Raw genomic sequence first — 24,974 nt, 5'->3', positions numbered from 1 at the left:
AAGTTACTTTTATGTTTAGAATGAGTGTGTATGTGTGAGTGTGAGTACATGCATGTGTGTTCCTTTACAATTTATTACATAACATGTGGGCAACATAGATTTGTCTATATTAGCCAAACTGTTTGTACAATTTGTCCAGCTGCAAGTTTAGTCTGTTTTTGCATTGTAAAAAGGAGAAATAGTCATTTGAATGCAGTCCAGATTTGCCTACAGGTGTTCAGTTGCTGGTTTATACAGTGGCCCACTAATGTCAAGAGTCCAGACACTCCAGCGAAGATGAGGGAGACACTGGTGGTTGTTCTCTGGGTGGTCTTCAGCGGACTAGCCCACGGAGCGAACAGGACACATGTCTTTGTGGACATTCTAAAGCCTTGGGTGGAGGCTAGGGATTACTGTAGAGACAATTACGATGACCTGTCCACCATAACAAACGTTCAGGAAAATTATATCCTGCAGAGTTTAATGAAGAAGCATGGTGTTTCTTATAGCTGGATTGGTCTAAATAAATATGTAAGTGTCAGCTCTTCTCGGCTGCTCGCAGATCTATTCTGGAATTGGGCAAATGGAGATCGGTTTGTTTATAAGAACTGGGCCCCTGGAGAGCCTAACTTTGATGAAAAGTGTGCAGAGCTCCATGAAGATGGGCTGTGGAACAACAGGGGTTGTGACCACACAAGGACGTTCTTCTGTTCCGAGTCGAAGTGGATCTCTGGGGAGATCGTCCTGGTGACCGAGAAGATGACCTGGGAGGAGGCACTTCTCTACTGCAGGGAGAAGTACACAGACCTGGCTAGCCTGCTCACCGACAAAGAGGCGGCCCGGGCAGACGCGACAGCCGGCGCGGCCCATACCGCCCAGGTGTGGACCAGCCTGCGCTTCCTGGCAGACGCGTGGCTGTGGGTGAGTGAGACCAAGCAGAAGTTTACCCAGGGCTCCCTGCCCAGCTGCCCGGTCCAACACCACAGCTGTGGGGCTCGGAGTCCTAACGATGGCCGCTGGGAGAACAGAAACTGCCAGGAGAAGCTAAACTTTCTCTGCTATAGGGCCTATTAGGGGAGGCGAACTTCCTACAGGATATAGTGAGTTTGTTTATGGTATGATGTCTGCTACAGCCTATTATCACAAGTAGATTGCATTGCTCCCCTGTATTTTATATCTAAGCATGTTTCTGCTGTACTAATGTTGATTAGTGGGGTTAATTTATTTGAAATTCTGTTTGTAAAGGCTTTCACCCTTTGTTGTATAATTACACGTTCATATTTTATCCCTTTACATTTATTTTCCCATCCTGAGATGGTTATTACAAAGTGCAGTGGTCAGCCAATAAAGTTTTGTCATTCTTATTTCACCCAGTAGGAGGCAGCAATAAACCAATACAGTAGTATGTTAGACTGTACTAACTACAGAGTGCACAGCCTAACGTAAGTCAAGACTGGCCAGGATGATCGTATCCAAAGGAAGCCTGACATGATGCATGTATTAAGCCCTTTCAGTGATCACTGAACTGAGATATTCATACACCCAAAACCAAAATGAGTCTTGGATTAAAATTGTTGAGCCAATCACATCTTGACATCCTTGGGCTTCAAACATACTGCCCGTTATATTGCCTTACACAGACTGGTTTTCATAGACAATCATTGCATCCTATTGCAACCTCAGTCATCCTATATGCTATGCATGTGGAGATGTTGGTGCACTATAGGACCATCAAATCCAGGAGCGAGTCAATCAAGGTCCTTCTGCGCAACACAGCTTAACAAAAGCCTCCCTCTCCTCAAGGCATGAAACTGGCCAGTGATTACGGCCCTCCTCCACTTCTCACTCACAGTCTAATGTGTGTGTTACCATCTCAACACTGATATGAGCATTGTCACAGTCTAATGTGTGTGTTACCATCTCAACACTGATATGAGCATTGTCACAGTCTAATGTGTGTGTTACCATCTCAACACTGATATGAGCATTGTCACAGTCTAATGTGTGTGTTACCATCTCAACACTGATATGAGCATTGTCATGTTTGTTGTGTTGTTTTGCAGAATGACATAATCTCCAGTGAGCAATTGAAAACGTATCACCCTTGTCTTCTGCACAGTGGTAGACAAATCCTCAAATTTAATCTAGTCATTTACATATGCACTATAATGCATTATTGTTAATTCACATAAACTGGACAACTTAGTCATGTGCATTTATAAGCTGTTCAGCTGTTCATTTGTTTTCAAGTACACTACAGCTGACAACACTACACAGTATGGCTGTATGTTTGCAGCAGGAGGCCCGCCGTTACATGAATCTTACATAATGCCTATACCACCCTCACCAGTTGGTTACATGGAAGGGTCTTTGTTGAAAGCCTTAGTGAGAAAGCACATACTGGACCATCATGGTCAATTTCAAAGGGACATGCCATGTTTGCAATGGCTGAAAGAACAGCACAGACACCATCCGATTAAATCAGCTCTTTTATTTGACATCACGCACACTCAAACACACAAAAGTTGGAGACAGTACTCTACATTCATGACAAGGGGTTTTCTTAAAGTGCTGGAAAAGGTTGACATACTCAAGAGTATTGCAATGACACTTAAAAAAATAAAATAAAACACACAAAGTGTTGATATAACCAAACAACAGTCAACATCCACTTCCACTTCCACACACACACACACACACACACACATAGAATCAAGAAAATTAAAAATAAAGATTTTGAGAAATCAGTTTCATAAATAAATTTCAGCTCTGTGATACTGGACGATATATATTTATTAGCGTTTGGCATGAACGGATACTATCCATGTAGGCTATTTGTTAAACTTTTAATATGTCAAATCAGTAGTATGTCCTCAATAAAAGTAAACCAGTCCTGCAGTCTTCAAATGCTGATGAATGCTTCCGTTTTGTGCCACTTTCATCCTTAGCTTTAATACTACCTCACACACAAACAAACTTGACCAACTGCAAATATGACAAAGAGCTTCATATATAAAACATACACAAAAGTACTCTATGGATATCAATCCCACCACATTTGCTATCAAGCCAAGCTTATACATTTTACGTAGAAAAGGTTAAAATGATCCGTCAAGGTAGGCTACTTTGTGAGGATTAGTTTTGGCTACTGACAAGACAACTGACATCGTAACATGTTTGTAGGTTAAAAAAGGTCCCATCTCACCCCATCACCCCCTGGAAACACTCTACAATCCCCTCTTCTACCATTTGGAAAAAAGGCACACCATGAACTTCCTACTCACTCTAGCAAAAACACGTTAGCAAAGTCACTGACAGGAAGACCAGTAGAGATAGTACATACTGTTGACAGGGAAATATTGAGTCAACACCAAATAGTTTAAAAATACAGATTTGATTCATGAAGTCTTTGGCATGTATAAAACGTTTTTGTGACCATGGACTAGAGTCAAGTTCGTTGCTCACCAACCATGGATTTGAGTATTGCTTCTGATAGTGTCGTAACGTTTTACACAACCACTGAGCAGGGTATATTCCGTAGAGGCTGGACTTGATTTCCATTTTGAAACAGTCGGGTTGAGAGAAGTTGTAAAAAATTTACACAAGGACAGCCAAAGCTGTTTAGGGTGGTTGCTCACTAGCATACGCACATACCTACAAAAACAGTCTCTAGCAGTCTCTGATGTCCTTGCAGTAACAGATCTCAGTGGAATGTTAAGGTCTTGTGAAAGTTATGGGTGATTGTGCTTTTGATATAAAAATCAGATGTTTTGTGTTCATGCATTCCCACTCCTGCACTTGGTAAAGATTATGTCCAAACAATGCAGAGGTTTTACCTCTTTGACCCTTTTGATAATGGCACAAATAAAATCATAACAAAATAAATTAAACACAAATATAAAATCAAATGGACAGACAGACAGACAGACAATGTCGCTTCAAAAGTTGGTAATGTGGTGTGAGCGTGAGAAAACACCTCTGTGTCTCAAGTGCTTGTTCACTACCTGGTCGGCTAATCTTAAGGATTCCCATGAAGCCAGAGGAGGAGTCTGCCTGTGCTGAGATTGTGCTGACGCTTAGCACTTCTGCTGCTGCCTCCTCCTGCTGTTCATCTCAAAGTATGGCTCCACCTTCTTCACTGGCCTAGTCCGCTGTGTGACCTTCTGGGAGACGGGGGGCGTTTTGAGGCCTGGTTTGACCGCTGCTTTCTGCTGGGCTTCGGGCTTCTGAGCAGGCTGGCTGGCCAGAGGCTGCTTCCTGACGGGCAGTCGTGGCGAGTTGACTGGCGTCTGCCTGGACGGGGTCGAGCGAGCAACAGCAGCTAGGACAGGGGTCCCGGGGCGGGACGAGGCTGGGCTCTTGCCGGTGGGTTCTTTGGCCTTGGTCAGCGGGGAGGGCCGGGCCGCGGGGATGCGAGTCCGTGAGGTAGGGATCTGCGCTCTGGGGCGTGGGGCGGGGGACGAGGAAGAGGACTTGGAGTCGTAGGAGGCGCAGCTGGCCGGGCTGGCGGGCCGAGAGGTGATGGGCCGCGGCGAGAGGGGGCGGCGAGCGCGCCCGTCCAGGCGGAGCCGTGACACGGGGGACGAGCCACGGCGCTGGTCCAGACGCGAGCGCAGGGGGGCCACCGGAGGCTTCCCGTCCTTCTGGCCGGTCCCGGGTCGCTGGTTCAGCACGGCGGCCCGGCGCGTCACCGGGGCCGATTTGGGGTGCTTGAGGGTGGGCTCGGCGCAGACGGGGCTGCGAGGCACCGGTGGGGTCCCGTTGGGCGCCTGGCGGAGTTTCAGCTTGGAGGAGGCGGGGACCTTCCGTGTGGCCACTCCGCCGGACGGCACAGGCGTAGACGGAGGCAGCTGAGGCACGGCCGCTTTCTTGGGGACGAGAGCCGGAGACTGCGGGGCTCTCTTCGGCGATGACGGAGTCGCCTGGAAGACTTTTTTGGGGACCGGCGCCTTCCTCGGCAAGGGAGGGACGCCGGGACGCCGGGCGTAGAGCCTTGGGTGCAGTGCCCGGGGCCGGGCTCTTCGAGGTCGCCGCCCGGCACGCAGCAGGAAGACGAGGCCGAGGAAGAGGAGGTTGTGGATGAAGCATCGGAGAGCGTGACAGCGGCCAGAGGGTCCATGGTGGGAGGCTGGACCTGCTGAGTGGTCAGGGCCGGGCCTGCTGACCCCTTCTGGTAGGCCAGGATCTTCTGCTCCAGGGTGGTGAACTGCAGCACGCGGCCCGGGTCGTTCTTGAGCAGGAAGCCCTTGAGCGTGTCCCAGCCCCCACCCACCCGCACCATCACATGCTTCCCGTGGAGCATCTGTGTGAGCGAGGGGGAGTAAGAGGGAGAGGGAGTGGAGAAAGGGGGACCAGAGAGGGGCCAGTGAAGAGGGAGAGAGGCGGAGGAGAGAAGAAAAGAAACATCACTCAAGTTACATAACACCAGATCTTATGCAAACACCAGGAGTCCAGTTGGGCCAACGTCAATTTCAAGGCTTTTCAATCATCTCCATCTTAGCCCGAATTAAAAGCAAATGAATAAGGGGCAACAAACCAGTAAAGAACTGGAGTAAACAAACTAGGCTTCTCTTGACCTTTAACTCAAGCAACTCATCTCTCAATCAACCCCATCTTAAAGGGCAGCTCTGCTCTAAGAACAGCCTAGGGGGTATTTTTGGATGATAATGACAAATTTGACGTTAGGAAAAGAGTGACGTTAGTAAAACCAGAATATGCATTTACAACGAAATAGCATATAGCGATAGCCTTGGGAGTAAAGTAATTTTAACTTTGTAAGTTAACAGAAAGGTTAAAAAAAAGGACTTTGTGCAGTAGACCGGAGTTGTCATTTAACCTGAATTAAAAGCAATAAATAAGGGGAAATCAGTAACACTTCAACCATTGTTTAACCTAAAAAAAAAAAAAAAAACATTTTTCATTTAAAAAAATGGCAATAGATAACCAACCATCTGGTTTTAAACTGTCAATGTAAATTAATCATTCCATCTACCTTTCAAAAAAAGTACTATATTGGATCATGCATTATATAATTTATATACATTTCCCATTACATAACCAAATTAATTAATTTAACTAGATAATGTGTCAGCTCATAATCCTGTCACTAACACTACACTACAAACGTATGGAGACATGTGCACCTGCCAAACATTACATAATCACATTAATTCAACACACAGGGCATGAGTCTGTAAGTAAAATGTTCCAACTTAAATGAGGTTGATTACCGTATCCATCTGTGAGTGAAAACTATCTTTAGATTCATGTCCTGTTAAATACATACCCATATAAACAGCTTTCCCATCCTATTGGCTGCTGATGTAATTGATTATGTAACCTTGACTCTAGGCTTTGTTAATGCCTCAGTGCGGCGGGAATCTCTATTTGGACACACACAGCTTAGATCCCCCATCTGTGCGCTTGTCACTCGCTGTGCAAAACAACAGTTTCACAGCCATGCCTAGGTGAGTATGAAAACCACAGCTGGCCAGAGTGGACGTTCGGACAGACTAGGGGTGAACGTGGTGAACGTGATTAGACCAACCTGATATCATATCATTATCCGTGTCCAGCACCAGCACGTGTCGTGGGATCTAAGGTGAGTGTGTGTGTGTGTGTGTGCACATGCGCATCGTACACAGGAACCGCGTGGGCGCTGAGGTGTTGGCTGAGGACCTGATTGGCACTCTTTAAACCAAACCCCACGTGCGTTCCAAGAGCTCCCGGTGAGAAGGACTGGATTAGCGGCTGGTTGTGAATGGGATTGCCGGCTGAATCGCATCGCCGGCCGTTCATTTAGACTCTCAGCATTTTTTTTGATAAACTGTATTAGAGGAGCTCAGACTTGCATTACAGGCAGAGATTCCCCACTGCCTTCATCCAGCCAACAGAGTCATTTGAGATCATCATTCCTGTTGTCAATAATCAGCATTTTCTAGTGAATCAGTCAGCAAATGGACCAGTAAACAGGAGGACCGAGTGTGATTACGAGAAATAGCAAATGGCGAGATGGTGATTGTACTTTTCTGGTAAGTGTGAGGGGGCAAAAACGTGGCACTGCACGAGACGCTGAATGTGCTACGCCTCTTGTGTTCCAGCGTGATGGAGAGCACAGACAGAACGCTGGCTCTCCTCACGCTGCTCTTGTCCAGTGAATGCGGCAGGAACAGCTGCGAAGGCCCAGCTCGTCTTCACAGATGGTATTGCTCTCAAGCAGAAGAGCGGGGGAGGAAGGGAGGGAGAGAGAGAGAGAGAGAGAGAGAGAGAGAGAGAGAGAGAGAGAGAGAGCGCATGTGTGTGTGGTGGGGGTTGAGCAACTCACCCTGATGAAGAGGATCTTGTCTCCGAGTCGGTAACGGCCCTCCGAGAGATACTCGATGGACACTCTCTGGGCACAGTTACAGGGGGGGTCGTCGCTCATGTCATGGTCCTGCAGGAGAGAGGAGGGAAGGGTGTGGGGACACGAGTGCACATAAGTGAGACTGAACACTGATGAAATGATCTGAAGTCAAGAGGAAGCCAGGGACTCCTGCTACAGGCGTGGTGCAGGGGCAGCGTGAGAACAATGCACCAGGGGGATGGGTGTTGTTTGGGTTCAAGAAAGCCAGAAGCAGAGCCAGGCCGACTCAGCATCTCGTGAGGGTGGGTGTGTGTGTGTGTGTGTGTGTGTGCCTCAGCACTTCAAGGACGAGCTATGTGGGTCATGCTGACAGAGCTCTGGGAGAGGGGACAGTGTGTTTATTGATACTGAGCGAAGGCGGCTAACGCAGCGGGCCCCGACACCACGCCGCGCGCAGTCACAGGAACTCAGCGCATCTCAAGGAAATGGGGGACTGTTTACCAGCAACCAACAGAGAGAGAACGGAGAGAGGGAGAGAGAGACTGAGGAAAACAAACAACTAAACAGTCAGGCCCCGCAACTACAAACAAACAATGAGGGGCCATCTCCTCTTACTGACGTTTCAAGAAGGGCCAGTTGTGGGACAAAGAGGAGAGTACCACAGGCCACTCCATCTACCTCTCCTCCTCATGTCACGTTTCAAAAACAAAATGCAAACACAATGATCCCATGTGCCTCAGCTTGTCCTAGAGGATATACCAGACTCCATCGGCTCCATGTCTCACTCAGGTGTGGTTTGGTAGGGCTGTGAGGTGTGTGTGTGTGTGTGTGTGTGTGTGTAGGGGGGCAGGGGCGTCATACTCACGCCTTGGTAAAGGCTGCCGTGCTGACAGCAGACGGTGAAGGTTTTGACAGCAGGGGCTGGTTCTCCCGTCATCAGCAGAGTTTCTTCCAGTTCAATCTCTTTCTCCAGTTTCACGAGAACCGGCGGCTCCACTCCATACCTGTGAGAACATCAGAGATAAGGAGTGATGCATCACTTAGCCACATCTCTGAACTGCATGCCACATGCAAAACAATTCTCATGGAATGAGGGAAGACTTAAAAAAAAAAAAAAAAAATAGCTCTAGAACCACAGATGAATACAGATTCACCCCTAGAATCCTCTTAGAATTTACCGATTAAGTGATACTTACAGTAGAATTATCTGGTGCACATTCTGGACAGGCAAAGCACACATTTTAAGCCCCACCCCCGCTTGCCCATCCCAATTCTGCAGTTAAAGACTACAGCCCCAAGCTTTCAGACCTTTTGCCGAACCCACTCTTAAAAAAATAAATCACAAGATTATCCGACTACCCACAACCCCCCTGGTGCCCAGCCCTACGCTCTGTTGCAGAACTTCACCACTTACTTGGATACGATTCGGCCAATCTCCAGTAGACACAGGCATACCTGCCGAGGATTCTTATGCAGAACTACAGAGGAAAATGAAGAGCAATTATAGGCAATTTGCATTTAAGTAATGTTTACCCAGATTTATCCATTCTGGAGCAATTCAGGCCATTTCACAAGAATACCCAATTTAACCCTGTTAGTATAATTATCCATATCTTCATGGTATAATTTTGTTTTGTTGCAACACTGGGGATCAGGTGGGCAAGCCTCTTATTCTCTGGTGGCCATGGTGATGGCACAATGCACTTTGGTTAATTGGTCTGCACAATGGATCCCAAGAAGCCACTTGGTTTTGGATTAAACTAATGCCAATGACATGTGGTTCTTCAGTGTACGACCTGCCACAGCACACGCTGGCAATGCAGGCTTTACCTTTAGCCCCATGCTCATTTGAACTGATTACTACTCCAATTAGAGCATGTTAATTAGCTCAGCCGACGGCACTAATCTAGTGACTGCCAGAGATGTTTACCTTTAGACTATAGGGCTGCTGGAATAAAACATAGTTTATGATATTTCGATCACTTAGGGTCAAATGAATTTAAAAGAGCCAAAGAAACCTTTATACCTCACATCATTTTGCTCAGACCAAATAATTACTTTATCAACTTTAAAATACATAAAGACAATAAACCATAAAACATACATAACAAAATATAGATAAAGGGAAAAAATGATATTGACAAAATGTCATATTTTGTGGTGTATACTACACCATGTTGTACATAGTATTATAATTAGGCCATGTTATATATTTAACATCTTTTCTGTCTTCTGAGCCATGTTATATAAAATCTTCTGAGTGTTAATTTCATAAGAATTTCTCAGATTATACCAGAGCACTATGAGGTCTCGCATGAAATCTAAAGAATGGCCAGGTACGGTTCGGACTCTCCATCCTCTTAGCGTTGACTTTCAGTCTGACTGCGTTCATGCCATAGAGTCTGCTCTGCTGGCACAGCGGTGGGGTTCATGCTGGGCCTTTGGCCTGAATACTGAGGGTCCGCCCAATATTTGCACACTAATCTGTCGTGGAAAAGCATTCAAGGCTGTTTTTCAGGTCAGATCCTTTCAGTGAACAGGTCACCTAAAGCTGGAGCCATCGGTCTGGCTATACGAGTTCTTGGATGAATTAGGGATAAGGACTCAAGGATTGCTTACACACACATGGTTGCTGTTTCCATGGGCAACGCAACATCGCTAAAACTATCCTCTCTGTCTGACAGCTAGAAGGGTCATGACGAAGATTAAAACTCAAATGCTATACCAATTTCACCCAAATTCGAGCCAAACAATGACTTCTTTTGAACAGGCACTAATATGACTTTTCATTTAATTGATACTTCCCATATCAGTATGAAAGAACCTAATTTTTAAAATGCACAAGGACCAATTTTATGCTCCTTTTGGAACAAAACTTCCCCTAAAACTAAAATCCCCCCTCACCTAGGCCCTCAGACTCAAACATGTAGGTCTCGTCCACTCCGATCTGGCGGCACCAGCTCAGGAAGTTGGCCGTGTTGTCGCGGGCGAAAAAGGACCCAGGAGAGGCGACCGCCTTGAATGGCACCTTCTTCATGGGAAAGTGCTGCAAAGGGCACAAAGGAGAGGCGTCAAAAGAGAGACATGAATGAGTGAGCTCACAGAGCACACAAAGGCACTTCAGATGAGCGATTGTCGGCCACAGAGTGGCCCCACCGGCCCCCTGCTCCCCACTCCTCCAGCGGTGCCTTTATCTCACCTGCCACTTGTCCGAGGGGCAGCTCTGGGAGATTTTGGTCTGAAGCACTCCGATCAAGCGGCACAGCTTCACACCATTCTGCAGCTCCTCCATGAAGTGCTCTGCGCGCACCTCATCTCCTGTGTGTGTGTGAGAGAGAGAGGATGAGTGGGTGTGGATAACGTAATGTGTAGTGTGGTGAGTGTGTGTGTGTGTGTGTGTGTGTGTGTGTGTGTGTGGGTGTGGGTGTGTGTGGGTGTGTATAAAGGATTTAATGTGGGAGGTGAAAAAGAGGGCAAAATGGAGAGAGAAAAAAATAAAATTAAGATTGACAAGAGGAGAAACAAAGACAGACAGGTCAAATTCAACAGTATATTGAAATTTTGCTGGGGTGCAAATTATAGCTCCACGTCCGGCTGAGCCCCTGGGGAAATCTAAAGTTACGGATGGCTTTTTTCAGTCTACCTTTTTTTCGGTATGCTGAATTTCACCAGCCTATATTTAGAGGCCAGCATTCAGCCATAGTCAATTCTCTCCAGAAGAAAACACCCTCAATTGTTTACACCCTTCCCATAATAGGGTCTTCTACCCTTACCCTCAATGCCACTAATATAAAAAGCTGGCTCGAATTTCTCCTTTTGTTAAAAATGAAGATACAGAGTCCCATCCTCATACTTCTGTGGCATCTTAGGAGCCCCAGGCTGTGTGAATGTGAACTTCTCCCACTCTACCGATAGACTGATACGATACTAAGGCTCCAGACACAGCTGTACAAACAGAATGCAAATTTGGCTAGGAAGCAGCAAAGTGTCTGGGGTTTGGTTTGGCTTGGCTTAGAAATCTGCACTCTTTGAAATGCAACACTTGATACAACAAGAAGAAAACTGGAATTCAAGATGGCATGGCTTTAGAAAACACCAAACTGTTGATTCACTTTTGAGGAAAAGCAAGTAAATGAAACTGTTGGACGTATGCAAGTGGTTCTTTAGTGTGAAGAAATGAGCTACAAGAACCAAAAACTGACCCATCAGCAGTCCAAGGGTCATATTTACGATCACAACTGAACAGCTGACAATTGAAAAACCTGTCATATTTTTATAAACAGGCCAAAGATATTAAATAGGCACTTGACCAGAGGAACACTGCTGAGGAGGAGACATACCCAGCATGCCGGTCAGCCATATGGCCAGGTCCTCTTGCATGGGCACCAGGGTGGCCTCGTGCCGCACAGCCAGCCACTGGTCGAACTGGTTAACGTCTGCCAGACCAGGGCCATGGCGCCCGGTCAGGGGACTACGCGGTCTCTGGACGGGAGAGTCGAACCTCTCAAACCACGACTGCAGGGAAAGAAAACAACATAAACAAACATTCTCAGTGAGCGTGTGTGAGACTAAATGAAAGTGCCGGACGGAGATGGAGAGAAAGTCAACAAGTTTGTGCAAATATCACACAAAATGGTCTTTGTCTTGTGTCCAAGCTGATTTGGATTCAATAACACAATGGCACAGCACAACCTCATAGCTGACGCAACTAGCTGGACAATGAACCTGGGGGGTATTCCAAGTACGTGGTTTAGTAACAAACCTGGGTAAGTTAGCTCGGAGTAAGTGGTAAACCTTCTACAACAAGAGCCCTATGGCATTGTTTTGTTAAGAGAATGAAGCCATACAGCTCTTCTATTAGGAGGTTTACCCCTTACTCTGAGAGCTAACTTACCCAGGTTTGTCACTAAACCACGTACTTGGAATACCCCCCTGGAAACTAAATCTTCAACTGTTTATTTGTATAAGCAATAAATACCTCAACCAATTTCATAGAAAGTGTTCAGTGAAGTTGAGCCCCATCTATGAGATAGGAGCGTGCGGGAGAGGTGGAAGATGAAGAGGGATTTTGTTGAAACCAACACAAAACTAGTTTTAGAAACCAATCAGCAGGGCTATAATTCACAGGCTTTGGTGGCTGAGCAGGTTAATTGCTAGTAAACAGTTTCACAATGCAAATAAGTGTTCTTCCTTGAAGAAACCTCATATTTGAGAGCCTTAGGAACAGATTAAAAGCTTTGCATGCCTTCTCTGAGGCCACAAACAAGATTTTCTGGTATTAGAATACCAAACGTAAGCTTGCTAGTCATTCAGATGCATTTTCTCACAGGTGCCCTCAATACCATAAGGTTGAAATGAAGGTTTCAGTTGATTCCCATTCACGTTGTCAAGTTCTGTGAATTGCTCTTCAGTCCTCCAGCTCTCTGTTCAGTATTCATGCTGAGGACAAACTCCAGTGTTCATACACAGTCCTGGCTCTGTGAAGGGTAAACAAACATAGTGGCTCGGCCACAGACCACCCTAGCCAATCAACACCCAGTGCAGTTATTTGTGTAGAACATTCTGATTAAAGCACCATATATTATCAGTATACTATTGGTTACGTGACGGATGTAATCAGATTGAAAATGAATATTTAAGTTATTTATTCCGATTTCAATCCAATTACACAATTTACATGAGTAAAGAGTATAATCAGACTGAAATCTGATTGTTTGTGTGTAACCGCACTGACTGTGCTTTAGGAGCATGGATGGGAGGTGTCATTCGAATGGATGTTGAACTCGTATCAACCTTTTGGAACACTGAAACACAGACTGCATGTTTACCTCACCCATAAGCCTATTTATCAAAATGCAGGTCTACGCCTCATTTGTTTTCTAGGATTAATCCAACCAAATACCATGCAATTTAAAAAACCTCCACTTCCACTTGTCACAACCTCAACACAGCCGTGGAAGGCTCTAAATAGACATGTTGAGGCACGGGACCTGGGATGTGGAGGGAGATGATTGGGTCAAAGGGCTACACTGCACTGCCTTTACGGTGCCCTGTCAGGGCTGATTTGCACTGAGAATATCCAGAGGGAGCTGGAAGCAAGTGGGAATATCAGGACATGCTCCACAACCCACACAGGCGACTGGGACGGGCACCCACAGCCAGCTCCCTCACTGCAACTAGAACACCCTCCTCAAAACCACCTCACTGTGGGCTACAAGGAAACGACAGAGTGAAACTCTCAGGATGAAAGCCCATCTTTCCCCCACAGTAACAAAAAGGCCAGCTTGCTGCTCTGGTAACAAAGAGGGTATAATGAAGTAATATAACTCGCCCGTTTAGAAGTCAGGCCAAATGAGAGTGCCAACGGATATTCCACATATCAGGCGATGCTGGGCGAGCTCGGCTGGACTGTAAGGGGTTCTTTCACGGTGGGGGAGAGTGCCTGGAGCAAGCCTCTCATCCCATCCAGGGAGGCTGGCTGTGGCTGTCCGCTCCCACAGTCGTGTCAGATTCATCTCCCCGGCCCAGCGCAGCAGCAGTGCAGCGCTCACACTCACACACATAAGCCTCCCTGTCAGTCCAACAATGGGCCCCTCACATGGAGGCTGCACATATTCCCTTTCCTGTTTTGAACTTGAGCACTATGAAAGACACAAGGGCACGAGATCACTTCCAGTTGGGGTGAAACCGGATGATTCTTGATGACAATGATTGGTTTTGTTTGCCCTAATATTAAGAGCCCAGGAAAACTGGAAAATTATACCAATCCACCAAAATACAAAGGCAATGGGCTCGAAACAGGGTAATGAGCCATCCTATATTGCCTCTGTAAAAATGAGTAAACCTCTGTTTGGTGGGGGTTGAATTTTCGTGCACACTGGCTTTGAGGTCAAGGGGGCAAGGAGGGTTCTTTAAACAGAGAGCTGAACAAGCGCATCCCAACACAAACGAAGCACTGGTCACACACAGGAATGTTTCCATGACCTGCTTTTCTGACCTCTTCTGCCCAAAAAGAATGGAGGGTTTGCTTATTGTCTGGGGGGTATCAAATTACACATGAGTGTGGATCGCTGCGGCCCCCACCCCCAAATACCCCCACTGCTGTGGTAGCCTGAAGATGGAGAGGATATTAGAGGAAGTTTCTCATTAGAATGACTTTGTTTGTCATAGCACACAGCTCAAAACCACGTCTGTTCATGGCAATTGAAAGCCCCCTCTCCTTTTCCTCTGTCAAATCAGACGCACTGAACTGGATGGGGTTCTCAGGGAGATCACATGACCTCTTTGCTTGCTTCTGCACATGTTTCCCGTGACTCCCACGCATGTAACCATGATCCCCAGAAGAGCGAGCGAAAGAGGGAGGAACGAGGGCAGAGAGAGAGAGAGAGAGAGAGAGAGAGAGAGAGAGCGAGCGTGAGCCACTGGCTCCAGGCAAATCCGACACATATGTACTGTTTCCCTCTCTTGCACAAAGGTCAGCTAATTAGACATGAAAATACAAAATGGAGTGGAAGGAGTGAGGGCTTACACAGGCACGCCTGATTACCATACCACGGCAGATTACAGTGGGAGCCCATCACCTGACCAGATGCAGGCCGTGTGTGGACAAGAAACTAAGTTTCAGCTAAATGAAGTCTTAAACTTCTTTATAACCGTGTCAAAACAGAAGCTTGGCTCTGTAACATGGGAATCGGAAGGAATTTCCTTCTTGGGTTCACGAAATCGCTCGTCATGGTGGATAACAGTTTCAGCTGACCATCTGTGGGAAAGACATTTGCATGACAGACAAGATCTTCCATGTAGCTTATGCTGCCTAACTTCCTAAAGCCTCCACTCATCCTAGTCCACCTTTGATCCTGTAATTTACCTGAGGGGGGTCGTCTGTCAAATGCCCCCTGCCCTTGAGTGACCATGAAGACCACCTGGACCCCAGCTCTTGATCGGAAGCTCCTCTGACTTCAGCATGTGGACACACTGTGGACTTCCACAGTTACAAAATATAAAGTCTAAAGAGACTAAAAACGATGGCGGCCTTTGAAGGTCATGAACTGTGTTGCATGACTGTCTGGGAACATTGTGCACAGTTTTGCCTACTGATTAGTCATGTGTGCAAGCTGCTGAAAGAACATGACCAAGGGTTTCATTAGCATACAATACATGTGAACACCAAGAGTACAGCCTCAGGCGTTGCATTTTCCATATAACTTTATATGCTTCACATGATACGTAATAAGGTGTTATATAACAAAAGCACAGGTGCATTGCAGAATGTCAGCCACATTACTCCCCCCGCCCCCCACCAAGGTGCTGACATTTGGACCAACTTTGAAGCTGCATCTCAGTTTAGTTTCAAATAACCATAAATCATTGCCAATAAAGGTTACCAGTGGGGAAAAAAATGCTGACTTCTAAAAGTAAATAAATCTCCCCATCATTCATCACGTGCACTGTAGCCCTACATCTGTCACACAGAGAACAAGTCAAGCAAAACACTTTGAGAAATGTATTATGTTCTTTACCTGAAGCCCGGCCTGAACTGCCATCATTGAGCTCAAGAGACGTTCACCTCTTCATTCTGCAGGCAAAAGAGAAAGAGCTGTTATTGGTCATGTTGATTTCATCCAGACTACACTTAAAAAATAAAATGTGATGGTTGAGCTGCAGACAAAACAAACTGGTTTTAACAGGGTGGGGGAATGAAGTGAAAAAAGGTACCCATGGTAAGACTGAGCCGTCTGAACAGGGCATTAGCCATGTCCTGATGAAAACCCTTTTAGCTATTCTCTCTCAACAATAGTCAGTCTTAATTAGTGTGCCTGCCCTGATGCCAATGCCAGTGCCTGCAATCAGGCTATATTAAGCACTGTGCACTCTTCCACACAGCTCCTCCACCACTAGGCCTACACTTTAGTAGCCTTTTCCCTCACAGAGGATGCACTACTACCTTCAGGACATTTTGTGGAGTCGAGTTTGACTCATCTTGTGGGGTAGTCATGCTTGTTTTTCCTTACAGTGGTTGAGCTTGGGAAACAGATCACGTGTAAAGACCTGAGGCCATATTTACAAAGCATTTTATCTTTTAACATTTAAGAGTGAGAACAACAATAACCTTGGTGATTCTTGATGATTGACAGGTCTGCCAGTGGGTTGGCATGTGTTACATTCATCATTTAATTAAGAAATGAAGAAAATAAATGTACAACTGGCTAGGAATTAACAGCAGAACACGCCCACAGAAATTGTCTGAGAAGAACTCCATAATTGCTCATTCACGACTAAGACGTTATCGTTTAAATAATTCTGTACAGCAATTAAAAACATTGTAATATGGAATGACTGAACTGCCATTTTGCATTTGGGAGATGGTCTTAGTGAGGAGTCTTTTCAACTCACTCTTAGTTCTCAAAGACTCTGTGCGAAGTGACTTAGTCAAAAACAATTACGAGTCCCTATGTTACAACTAGTTCTTTCCTTGAATTTGTTCTCCTAAGTTATGAACTACTTTTAGTCTTAGGATGCTTTGTGAAGACAGGCCCTGATCTGGAATCCATCAAATCTGGAATCCATCAAATCTGGAATCCATCAAATCTGGAATCCATCAAATCTGGAATCCATCAAATCAAGTGTCCTGTTAGGAAACTAGAGACAAAACACTTAAAAAAAAGAAAAAAAAAAAATGGAGCCGGAAGCCACTTTCTAGAAAAGTCAGGAAAACAAATCCTGTGGTCAACATCATAGCAGATATAGCCTTCAAGATATTTACATATCTAATCCATCTAAGCCAACACAGTCAAGTCTTTTCCATTTTACGGTACTAAAAGTGGTGTGGCTTGCATACCTAAAAAAAAAGAACAGAGTTGCCAAATGTCCCTTCCAAGCCAATGAAGCCTATGAGGCTGTGAGCAGAGACACACTGTTGTTGTTGTTGTTGAGAGGAAAATGTGCTGATGACTAACCATGGATATGGATAGAGTCCCCTGGCGGCAGCACTCCATTACCCTCAGTTGGGTGAGTGAAACATCTGGGAGTGAGTCAGTGGCTGAGCCTTTCTGTTCTCAGGGGGAGAATGGGCCTGAGCCCAGACTTCTTACAGGATGTTAGGGATTACCCTGATATTCATCCCCCCAGCCACCCAACAGCAGTGTGTGTGTGTGTGTGTGTGTGTGTGTGTGTGTGTAGCAGAGCAAGCTGCGTCGTCCCTGTGGACCAGCATGCAGGATTCAGGCTGTCCCGTCAACGCACACAGCCCCAGCTGAGGAAACAAAAACCAGAGTGCACCCCGTCCTGCACAAACGCTCAGTTCAATTCTCACTTCAGCGACGGGGCATCCATACTGATTGTCACTGGCAATCGAAGAAGTTGAGAGAGACTGCAAATCAATAGCTTTCTCATCCGTCCTACATTGAAATTCTTTCCATAAAATGCTTCTGTCAGGGCTATCCAAACTATGCATGTGTTTTTTTTGTTTGTTTTTAGATTGGAAACCAACGCCAAGGCATGCCATGTAAGCAAAAATGCTCGTTCTGCCATGCAAAAGAAAAAAAATACCAGGAGGAGTGACAATGACAGCAGGAAATGACACCTACCTCACTGAACAAAAGAGTCCTGTTCAGATTATAGAAGGATGGGACAAAACAAAAGAGCACAATACCAGCCTGCTTGATTTGAAAACAAAATCCGGTCAGAGCATAGAATCCCCTTGGAGGCTGGGTTTAGTGTGGAGAGGGCACGCTGAGCAGGACACAGTAGCGGAACAGTGCAGGAGACAGCTGAGCATCCGGGCCAAGCGGGCAGCGATGGTCCTGAACGCGAGTGTGAGTGTGTGAGCAAGCAGGCGAGAGAACGGGAGATGGGGAGAGAGAGAGAGGGAGGGAGGGAGGGAGAGAGAGGGAGTGAGCGAGGGATAGAGAGGAGGGGTGGGGGGCAGGGAGCAGCGGCTTGCCTAATGAAGCAGCTCCGCTGTGCTTGGTGCTCAAACCCCCTGATCCTGCCCAAGCCATCTCACAATACACCCATTGTTACACCCCCCACCAGGCCAGTCTCTCTCCTGCTTACACACACACACACACACACACACACACACACACACACACACACAAGTAAGCCCTAAACAGTACAGCCAATGGACATACTCAAGTTCTTAGCAACAAAGGAGCCTCCCCCTTTGAAAAATACAACAGTGTTGGGAAAGTTTGGGGTGGGTAGAGAGAATAAGACCACAATACGCCTTTTCTGCATACTTCTGTTGACGGAGATGCCACAGAAAGGATGGGGGCGGCAAGACAAGGGATCTATGGAGAGACAGAAACGGGGAAGAGAAAGAGAAAAAAGGAGAGAGAAGAAAAGAAAAAGAGAAGGAGAAAGACACAGAAGGGAAGAGAGAGCAGGAGAGGGTGAGAGAGAGAGCGCAATGAAACTTGATTGAGTGTGGCGCACTGTGGGGGAAAACAATAGTGCGGAAAGGGCAAACTCCCTCTGTAGAATGATCTGCATCTGAGCCTCTTGGCAAAGAGCTTGACAGCACAGCCGGATGGGCCGGTCCACTAAATGTCAGCTGAAGGCAGGAACAGAGGGATGAAACAACATCAACGAGAGGAAAACAACAAAAACGTGTTTTATGTGCCCAACTATTGCACCACTTGGCTGGAGGAGAGAGGGGAAGGGCACGACATGACACCGACCCCAGGGTGAGGCCGCGCCACATTCTCCAGAAGTCACTGGCATATTAAGTGGAAATTCCACACGGACACCATCCATGCATTGTGCCTAAGCATCGTAAAAAGAATAGCCATGGCTCTGCTGCATGACGACACCCTGGCTGCACATTTTCCACGGCAGTAATGATCATCTTGCTGCTGAAGGCTGATGGAGGAGGGGGCAGGATGCAGCTCTGTCCCCGTGGTACTGGCTGCCTCAGCTCATCGTTGCAGCTGTGCTTGTGCATGACCTAGCACAATTGTCCTCCCATGTAACTGTACAATAAGCATGGAAGACCATGACTCATGCAAAGTTCATGACGTAAAAGAAAAAAATCAAAAGATTAAAAAAGCAAAAGTGGAATTATTGTATCAGTGGAAATAGACCCCTTTTTAAAACTAGAACAATAAGGTATTAAGGATATATAACACTGACTTATTTGAAATGTAACAAACCAACACCCAAATAAACAAACAAACAAAAACAGTGGAAAAGTAATTTCAGGGGTTGCCAACGTCTTGCTGGTCTGTGGTTTGATATAATAATCCCACGATAATGAATCTCGGCATGAACACAGTAGATTTGGGGCTTTAATTACATCCTGGGAGATGTCTGCGCATAGCCCGGAGAATAAACACAGGATGGAGAGAGAGAGAGAGAGAGGAGGGATGCCCACATGTTCCATCACGCAGGTCATCTTACAGCCTGCCCTAATCGCCTAAGAGGATCACATCCATCCCAGACATGGCTTCCCCCAATGAGACGCCTTCGCTCATCCTGCACGGGAGAGGCGGCACGTGGCACATGCATGCAAGCGTGTGTAAATGTAAACACACAAATTTGTCTGTGTGTGTGTGTGTGTGTGTGTGTATTTGTGGGCACCAGTGGTCTGCACGTGGAGCCACATCCTAAACACCCCCACCCACACCAAACACTCTGCCCTGAGGGAATACCCCCCGCACGCACAATATTATGCAAGTCCTTTTGTTGCTGATGAGTTCTTTGTCCCTGGTCTTAATTGGCCTGTCGGTTAGTTTCATTAGGGTCCTCTTGTCATCGATCAGCGAGACGCTCCACAAAGGCTCTGAAGATTAGTGGGGTCCCTGAGACCCTGGGCGGCCCATAAAGCATCCTTCAGTCCGCAGCCATCTCTCCTCCCCCAAAGGGAAGCCCCTCTAACAGACCAGAGTGTGGCTGACCGAATCTCTCCACCTGCCAATCCTATTCCCTGATGAGGGGATCGTTCATGCAGAGCCACACCTGATCCCACAGCGCTGGATGTGCATTTGATTGGAGTGTCCTGGTCAATGCATAGTCTATTAGCACAATTGCAAGACTAGGATATGAGCAGTACTGTTGAAAATGAACGACCAACCCTAATAAATGCCACTTCTGGCGAAAGACAGCCCAATGAAGTTATAGGGTATTACTTAGTCATCAAGCCTGGACCTGCAGAGGACTCTGGCGGACTGCCAAAGAGTACAAGCGTGCATGCATTTGCCAGCCAATGATCTCATCACTCTAAATAACATGGCACTGTGCATCATTCAAAATTCAAAGACACCAAAGTGTGTTAAAACATACAAAGATTAACACCCATAGAAACAGATGGTTTTCTTAACCCGAGAACTGTTTTTTTTTCCCATTCTGTAAGATCACCTTTGCTCCACTCTTTTTTAGCCATCTGAATAGTGAAAATAGACTCGGTCTTTACTATGGTCATCTGTACAAGTGAACTTGGCTTAGATTCTAAAGATTTGAATTCTAAAGGGTATGTTGATGGTCTTTTAGTCTTCCCTGCCACCATCCTTGGAGAGCTAATTAAAATGTTAAACTCTGCACTAGGCTGTGAAGGAGACCATCACGCCAATTGTCCTTTGCAATTACCAAGGCAACTTAAACACAACCTTCAATGGTGAGCTGCAATTTAAACCAATCCTTTAGAGAAGCACACTAAATGTCTACCTATCAGACTAATCTTCACTAGGCCTGATATATTGACTTCAAATGGTATCATTTTTGTGCAGAGCATACGAGGCCCCTGGACCTGGTGTTTGCCTTGGGGGTAGCTTATCTCATCCTAGACTAATGACAAGCATTAGTCCACTAAAGTCCCACTGGTGCAAAGGTAAGCCCAGCCTGATGTTTTCAGAGAGGTTTACTCTTAACTGACCAAGGAGGCCGGTCGGGTCAAGGAGAGACAAGGTGAATGGATAGTGGGTTCACCCGGTTTAGAAACACAAAGAGCATTGGGGCTTTGAGGTTCATCCAGACCAGGCGTGTTGTATGTTAATCCGGGGGATAGAGATGGGATAGGGTAGTGGGGCAAAGGACAGAGAGGAAGGGGAGGGAAAGGTGACGATGGAAGCTGGGTAAACTTTCATCGGACTAACTGACCCGTCTGGCGCTCTGACTAACCTTTGTGCCTTTACTCCAGCTCAGAGGCAAGCCAATAGATGCAGAGTTTCGCATACATCGACTTATTTGTGGCGGACCACCACAATATCATCACTGAGCCACACAATGATTTTCCAGGTTGTACTAAATTGTGCTTAAATCTGGTCAGCATCATAACCACACTGCGCTAATTTGTTAAAAACTGTTGCGTTCAAGTTAATTCTGCAAACCTATACCACCACAAATAGAATTCAATTCTGTGGGAAACACTGAGATGTCAGCCTTTTTGACAAGACAAAAATAAGGACACAGCACTGGCAATGTTTTTGCACACAATTCCAATTTATATAAAAATATCTTGATAGATCTTTTACCCAACTGTCTATGATTTTCTGAGGATCCAGTCATTTCAAAGCTTCACACTTTTCAAAGGCTTTACCATTAGGTTCTTTAACTCTGTAATATTGCTTTGATACATCACCAGCAAGGATTTATGAGAAACCAGGTGTTAACTGAATCTATTTCCATTCCTTGTACCTATGACTACTTTCGCATGTTTCTGCTCAAATAGTGCAGAACAGACAAAGAACGGCTCATTAGAAAGCATCAGTGACATGCTGTTTGGTTCAAGCCTGATGGCGTAACTCAAACAGATACAGTTGCCTAGGAGATGCTTGGAGGCTTGTCATCTGAGAACCATGATTGATAAAAGCGTAAATAAAAAGATGGCCAACAACAAACTCCTGGCACGGAACCAGAGACGCATCTGGGACCATGGTGGAAGACCGTCCGGTGCTGTGCCTCTCGCCTGGCTATCAGCTGGACCCTCTAATGAACTGGGTAATCTAAGAGTCATTATGATTGCTATTGTGCCTTGTGGAGATCACGCCCCATATGGCTCAGAGCGAGGGTTGGGCCATTAAGCCTTATCCTCTTCTTTTCATATGGGCTTTCGGGGTCTTTCCCCTCTTGTCCAGGAGGCTCCCGTGCTCCATGATGTTTCCCAATCTAATGCCAGTTTATTTTGGACAGATGGTCTTTGAGGTTGGCAGCAAAATCTAGGCCATTTTTAGGGGCACAGTGCCTGTCTGCACGCGTGTGCTCATTAGTAATCAGTGAAAAAGTGTGCCATAATGTTTAAACACTGCACTAGCCCTCTGTCTTTCAGGGTCGATGTTTATAAAAAGACAGGGATTTCCATATTTGTGAATCTGACCGTCAGCCAAGCAAGCTGTGCCTAGCTAGATAAGGACCACAGGAGTGCACTTATTCAAAATGCATTTTAAGCTCTCCTGTGGCCACCATTGAAAGGCATGGAAGGGGTTTTAAATCCCTTTCATGGCCCTGACACACTGTACCCTGCGGTGGTGTGGCACACACTATATAGGGAAACACCTGCAACCCTTTCCTTCTCCTGAAAGGAAACAGGAGACACAGGGAGACCTTGAGGATGTTGTCATTAAAAATTAATACATAAGGGATTTTCTTCTAAAACACCCAATTGCTAAATATTCAGCGACATGACTAACATGACATTTTGTTTGCTACAAAGGCTGAACAATAAAATGATGCTTGACAGCTTTTGCAACAATTCTGAAGAGGGAGAATGAATAATTAGTTAAGAGAGACTCAGCATCAGCATGCCAAATCCAAGGGTCCAAAACCATTTAATTATGTTTGAGATTCATTTGTTCAGTCGCAATGTTGCAATGTTGCCATGATGATGTTCCCCCCCCCCCCCTTTTCAACCAAAGCCAAACTTAAAAAAAAAAAATAATACAATCAAATATTAGCCTAGTTCATTTATGTATATTTCATTTACGTGAAAGATGAGGAAAAGTATGCCTATATGGCGTGCAGATTTCCAAATCGCGTGGCATTTTTCAAACAACGTTACAGATGTAACTTTTTTCGTCTCTGGGAAGGGGGGGAACACGCAAACGGAGATTTATTGAAAATAGCTCGTATGGATACACTGAATCAAAAATATCCCCACGAGCTATTTTGTAGCGTGCTGGCCATGTCCAGAAAGACATTCTAGCAGCATCAACGCGTGTTGACGACTTGTTGCATTCATTTTCTCGTGGCTTCAGAAGAAAAAATGCAAGGGAACGCGTGTAAAAAGACGAAAAAATATAACTTACCAGCGGTCAAAGAAGATTTCTCCAGAGCGTTAAAGTGTTGTCAAACGGCTAGTTCAGGCATCCAGTTGAACCAGAAACACATACAAAGTTGTTGAAAAGTAACGCTGTAGCGTGGGATGTCAGTTAACCAGCATTCTCCAAAGTTGTTGTTCCTCAACGCCATGGAATGTAACTACTGCTGGGCAAGCAGCGCTGTTCGAAACAACCAATCAGAGCGCACACGCATAACTCTCAATGGAACAGGGGCGGGAAATGAGAGGTTTTCCCTCATCTTTGCCAAGTGGCAAGTGCAGGTGGGCGTCACCAGCTTACCAAAGCAAACGATGCCTTGGTGAGTACGTTTTTTCAGTTAGTAAGAGCATCACATCATTCTGTCCAGTAACGATGCCAGGAGGTAGGCTATATAATTGGACCAACGGATAAAATAGTCTGGGGACAAAACTGTAATTTTCCTCATCATTTTGTTACGCCTTTATATTATTCTGAATCTGAGCACATAATCTATATAGGCCTACCTGAGTTACAATGTTTTTGAATATTAAAGAGGGGAAGAGTTGATGGAAAATATTATACTTATTCATTTGATAGGCCTGTGCTATTTCGTAGCCTATACATAAGGGAAAGCCTCTAGAGTAAAAAAAAAACATGTCTAATTGGAGTAGGCTATACCAGGAGATTAAATGTACTTCTCAGAATTAGAATCAACTTCAGTTTGGAATCCCTGCATTTGTTTTCCTCGATCTACTCCAGTACAGAGTAGGTCTATCCAAGGAAGTTAACTGTCAGTCAGCATTGTGGCCAATTAACAGGTCTATCAAACCTCACTAGATCCCAGCTTAAGATTGACTAGTAAAACCAGCATCAGCATCAAGTTGATTAGGCTGGAGCAGTCATTGTTATGGTAGGCCTAATTGTTTCTCACTCTGCTGCTTTTTTTAGGGCAGCTCTGCATGATTCCACCTGGAAAACATGCTTTCAGAACGTGAGGCTTACTTGTCATCATGATTAAATACATTCATGTGTGTTTAATACAGTATGTTATGCAAGAAGATGAACTCATGGATCACAGTCAGTTCAATTACCCTATACCCTTCTTTTATTGACACACTTAAAGATATCCTTATTTAGCTTGTTTAGCCAGGCAGGATAACAAGAGATTCTATCATTCAAGTGAGTGAAATACAGTACAAAGTTCATCCCTACCCTCAGCTTTTAATGATTACAAAAATTAACTTAGCTATAAATTAGCTTTAGGAAAATTAGCTTAGGATGCCATGTTCCTTTGGGCAGCTGGGGCTTGCTAAGACCCTCAGCCTTATTAGAAGAACTGCATGTTAAGTCATAACAGAGATTTTGCCCCTCTACGATTAAAACAATCTGATTAGTTCTGTATGAGGGTCATACATAGGATTACC

The 24,974-nt window shown here is 45.6% G+C and overlaps 2 protein-coding genes across 2 annotated transcripts; one reads left to right on the top strand and one right to left on the bottom strand.

Moving 5' to 3' along the window:
* Nucleotides 1–30: 30 nt before the first annotated feature.
* On the top strand, nt 31–1,348 carry LOC125311070 (macrophage mannose receptor 1-like). Its single transcript, XM_048268881.1, has one exon. The coding sequence runs from the start codon at nt 31–33 to the stop codon at nt 1,051–1,053; it is 1,023 nt and encodes a 340-aa protein (XP_048124838.1). The 3' UTR covers nt 1,054–1,348.
* A 1,107-nt stretch (nt 1,349–2,455) lies between these two features.
* On the bottom strand, nt 2,456–23,789 carry gas2l3 (growth arrest-specific 2 like 3). Its single transcript, XM_048268882.1, has 10 exons — nt 23,560–23,789; nt 15,841–15,896; nt 11,662–11,836; nt 10,521–10,639; nt 10,226–10,367; nt 8,736–8,799; nt 8,187–8,325; nt 7,304–7,411; nt 5,011–5,281; nt 2,456–4,978 (listed from the first exon to the last, which is right to left on the bottom strand). The coding sequence occupies exons 2-10, from the start codon at nt 15,865–15,867 to the stop codon at nt 4,056–4,058; spliced, it is 1,968 nt and encodes a 655-aa protein (XP_048124839.1). The 5' UTR covers nt 15,868–15,896; nt 23,560–23,789; the 3' UTR covers nt 2,456–4,055.
* Nucleotides 23,790–24,974: the final 1,185 nt, after the last annotated feature.

The sequence above is a fragment of the Alosa alosa genome, chromosome 17, assembly GCF_017589495.1.
Source record: "Alosa alosa isolate M-15738 ecotype Scorff River chromosome 17, AALO_Geno_1.1, whole genome shotgun sequence".
Lineage (NCBI taxonomy): Eukaryota > Metazoa > Chordata > Actinopteri > Clupeiformes > Clupeidae > Alosa > Alosa alosa.
Note: the sequence above shows the minus strand (reverse complement) of the source record. Positions and strands in the feature narration are given on the sequence as shown.

Bases quoted from the DNA above. Each gene is read 5' to 3' on its own strand.
- LOC125311070 (XM_048268881.1), top strand. From the start codon at position 31: ATGTGTGAGTGTGAGTACATGCATGTGTGTTCCTTTACAATTTATTAC.
- gas2l3 (XM_048268882.1), bottom strand. From the start codon at position 15,867: ATGATGGCAGTTCAGGCCGGGCTTCAG. The intron at 5,282-7,303 runs GTGAGTTGCTCA...TCGCTCACACAG, and splicing joins ACAAGATCCTCTTCATCAGG to ATGCTCCACGGGAAGCATGT. The intron at 4,979-5,010 runs GCGACCTCGAAG...CCCGGGCACTGC, and splicing joins TTCCTGCTGCGTGCCGGGCG to ACCCAAGGCTCTACGCCCGG.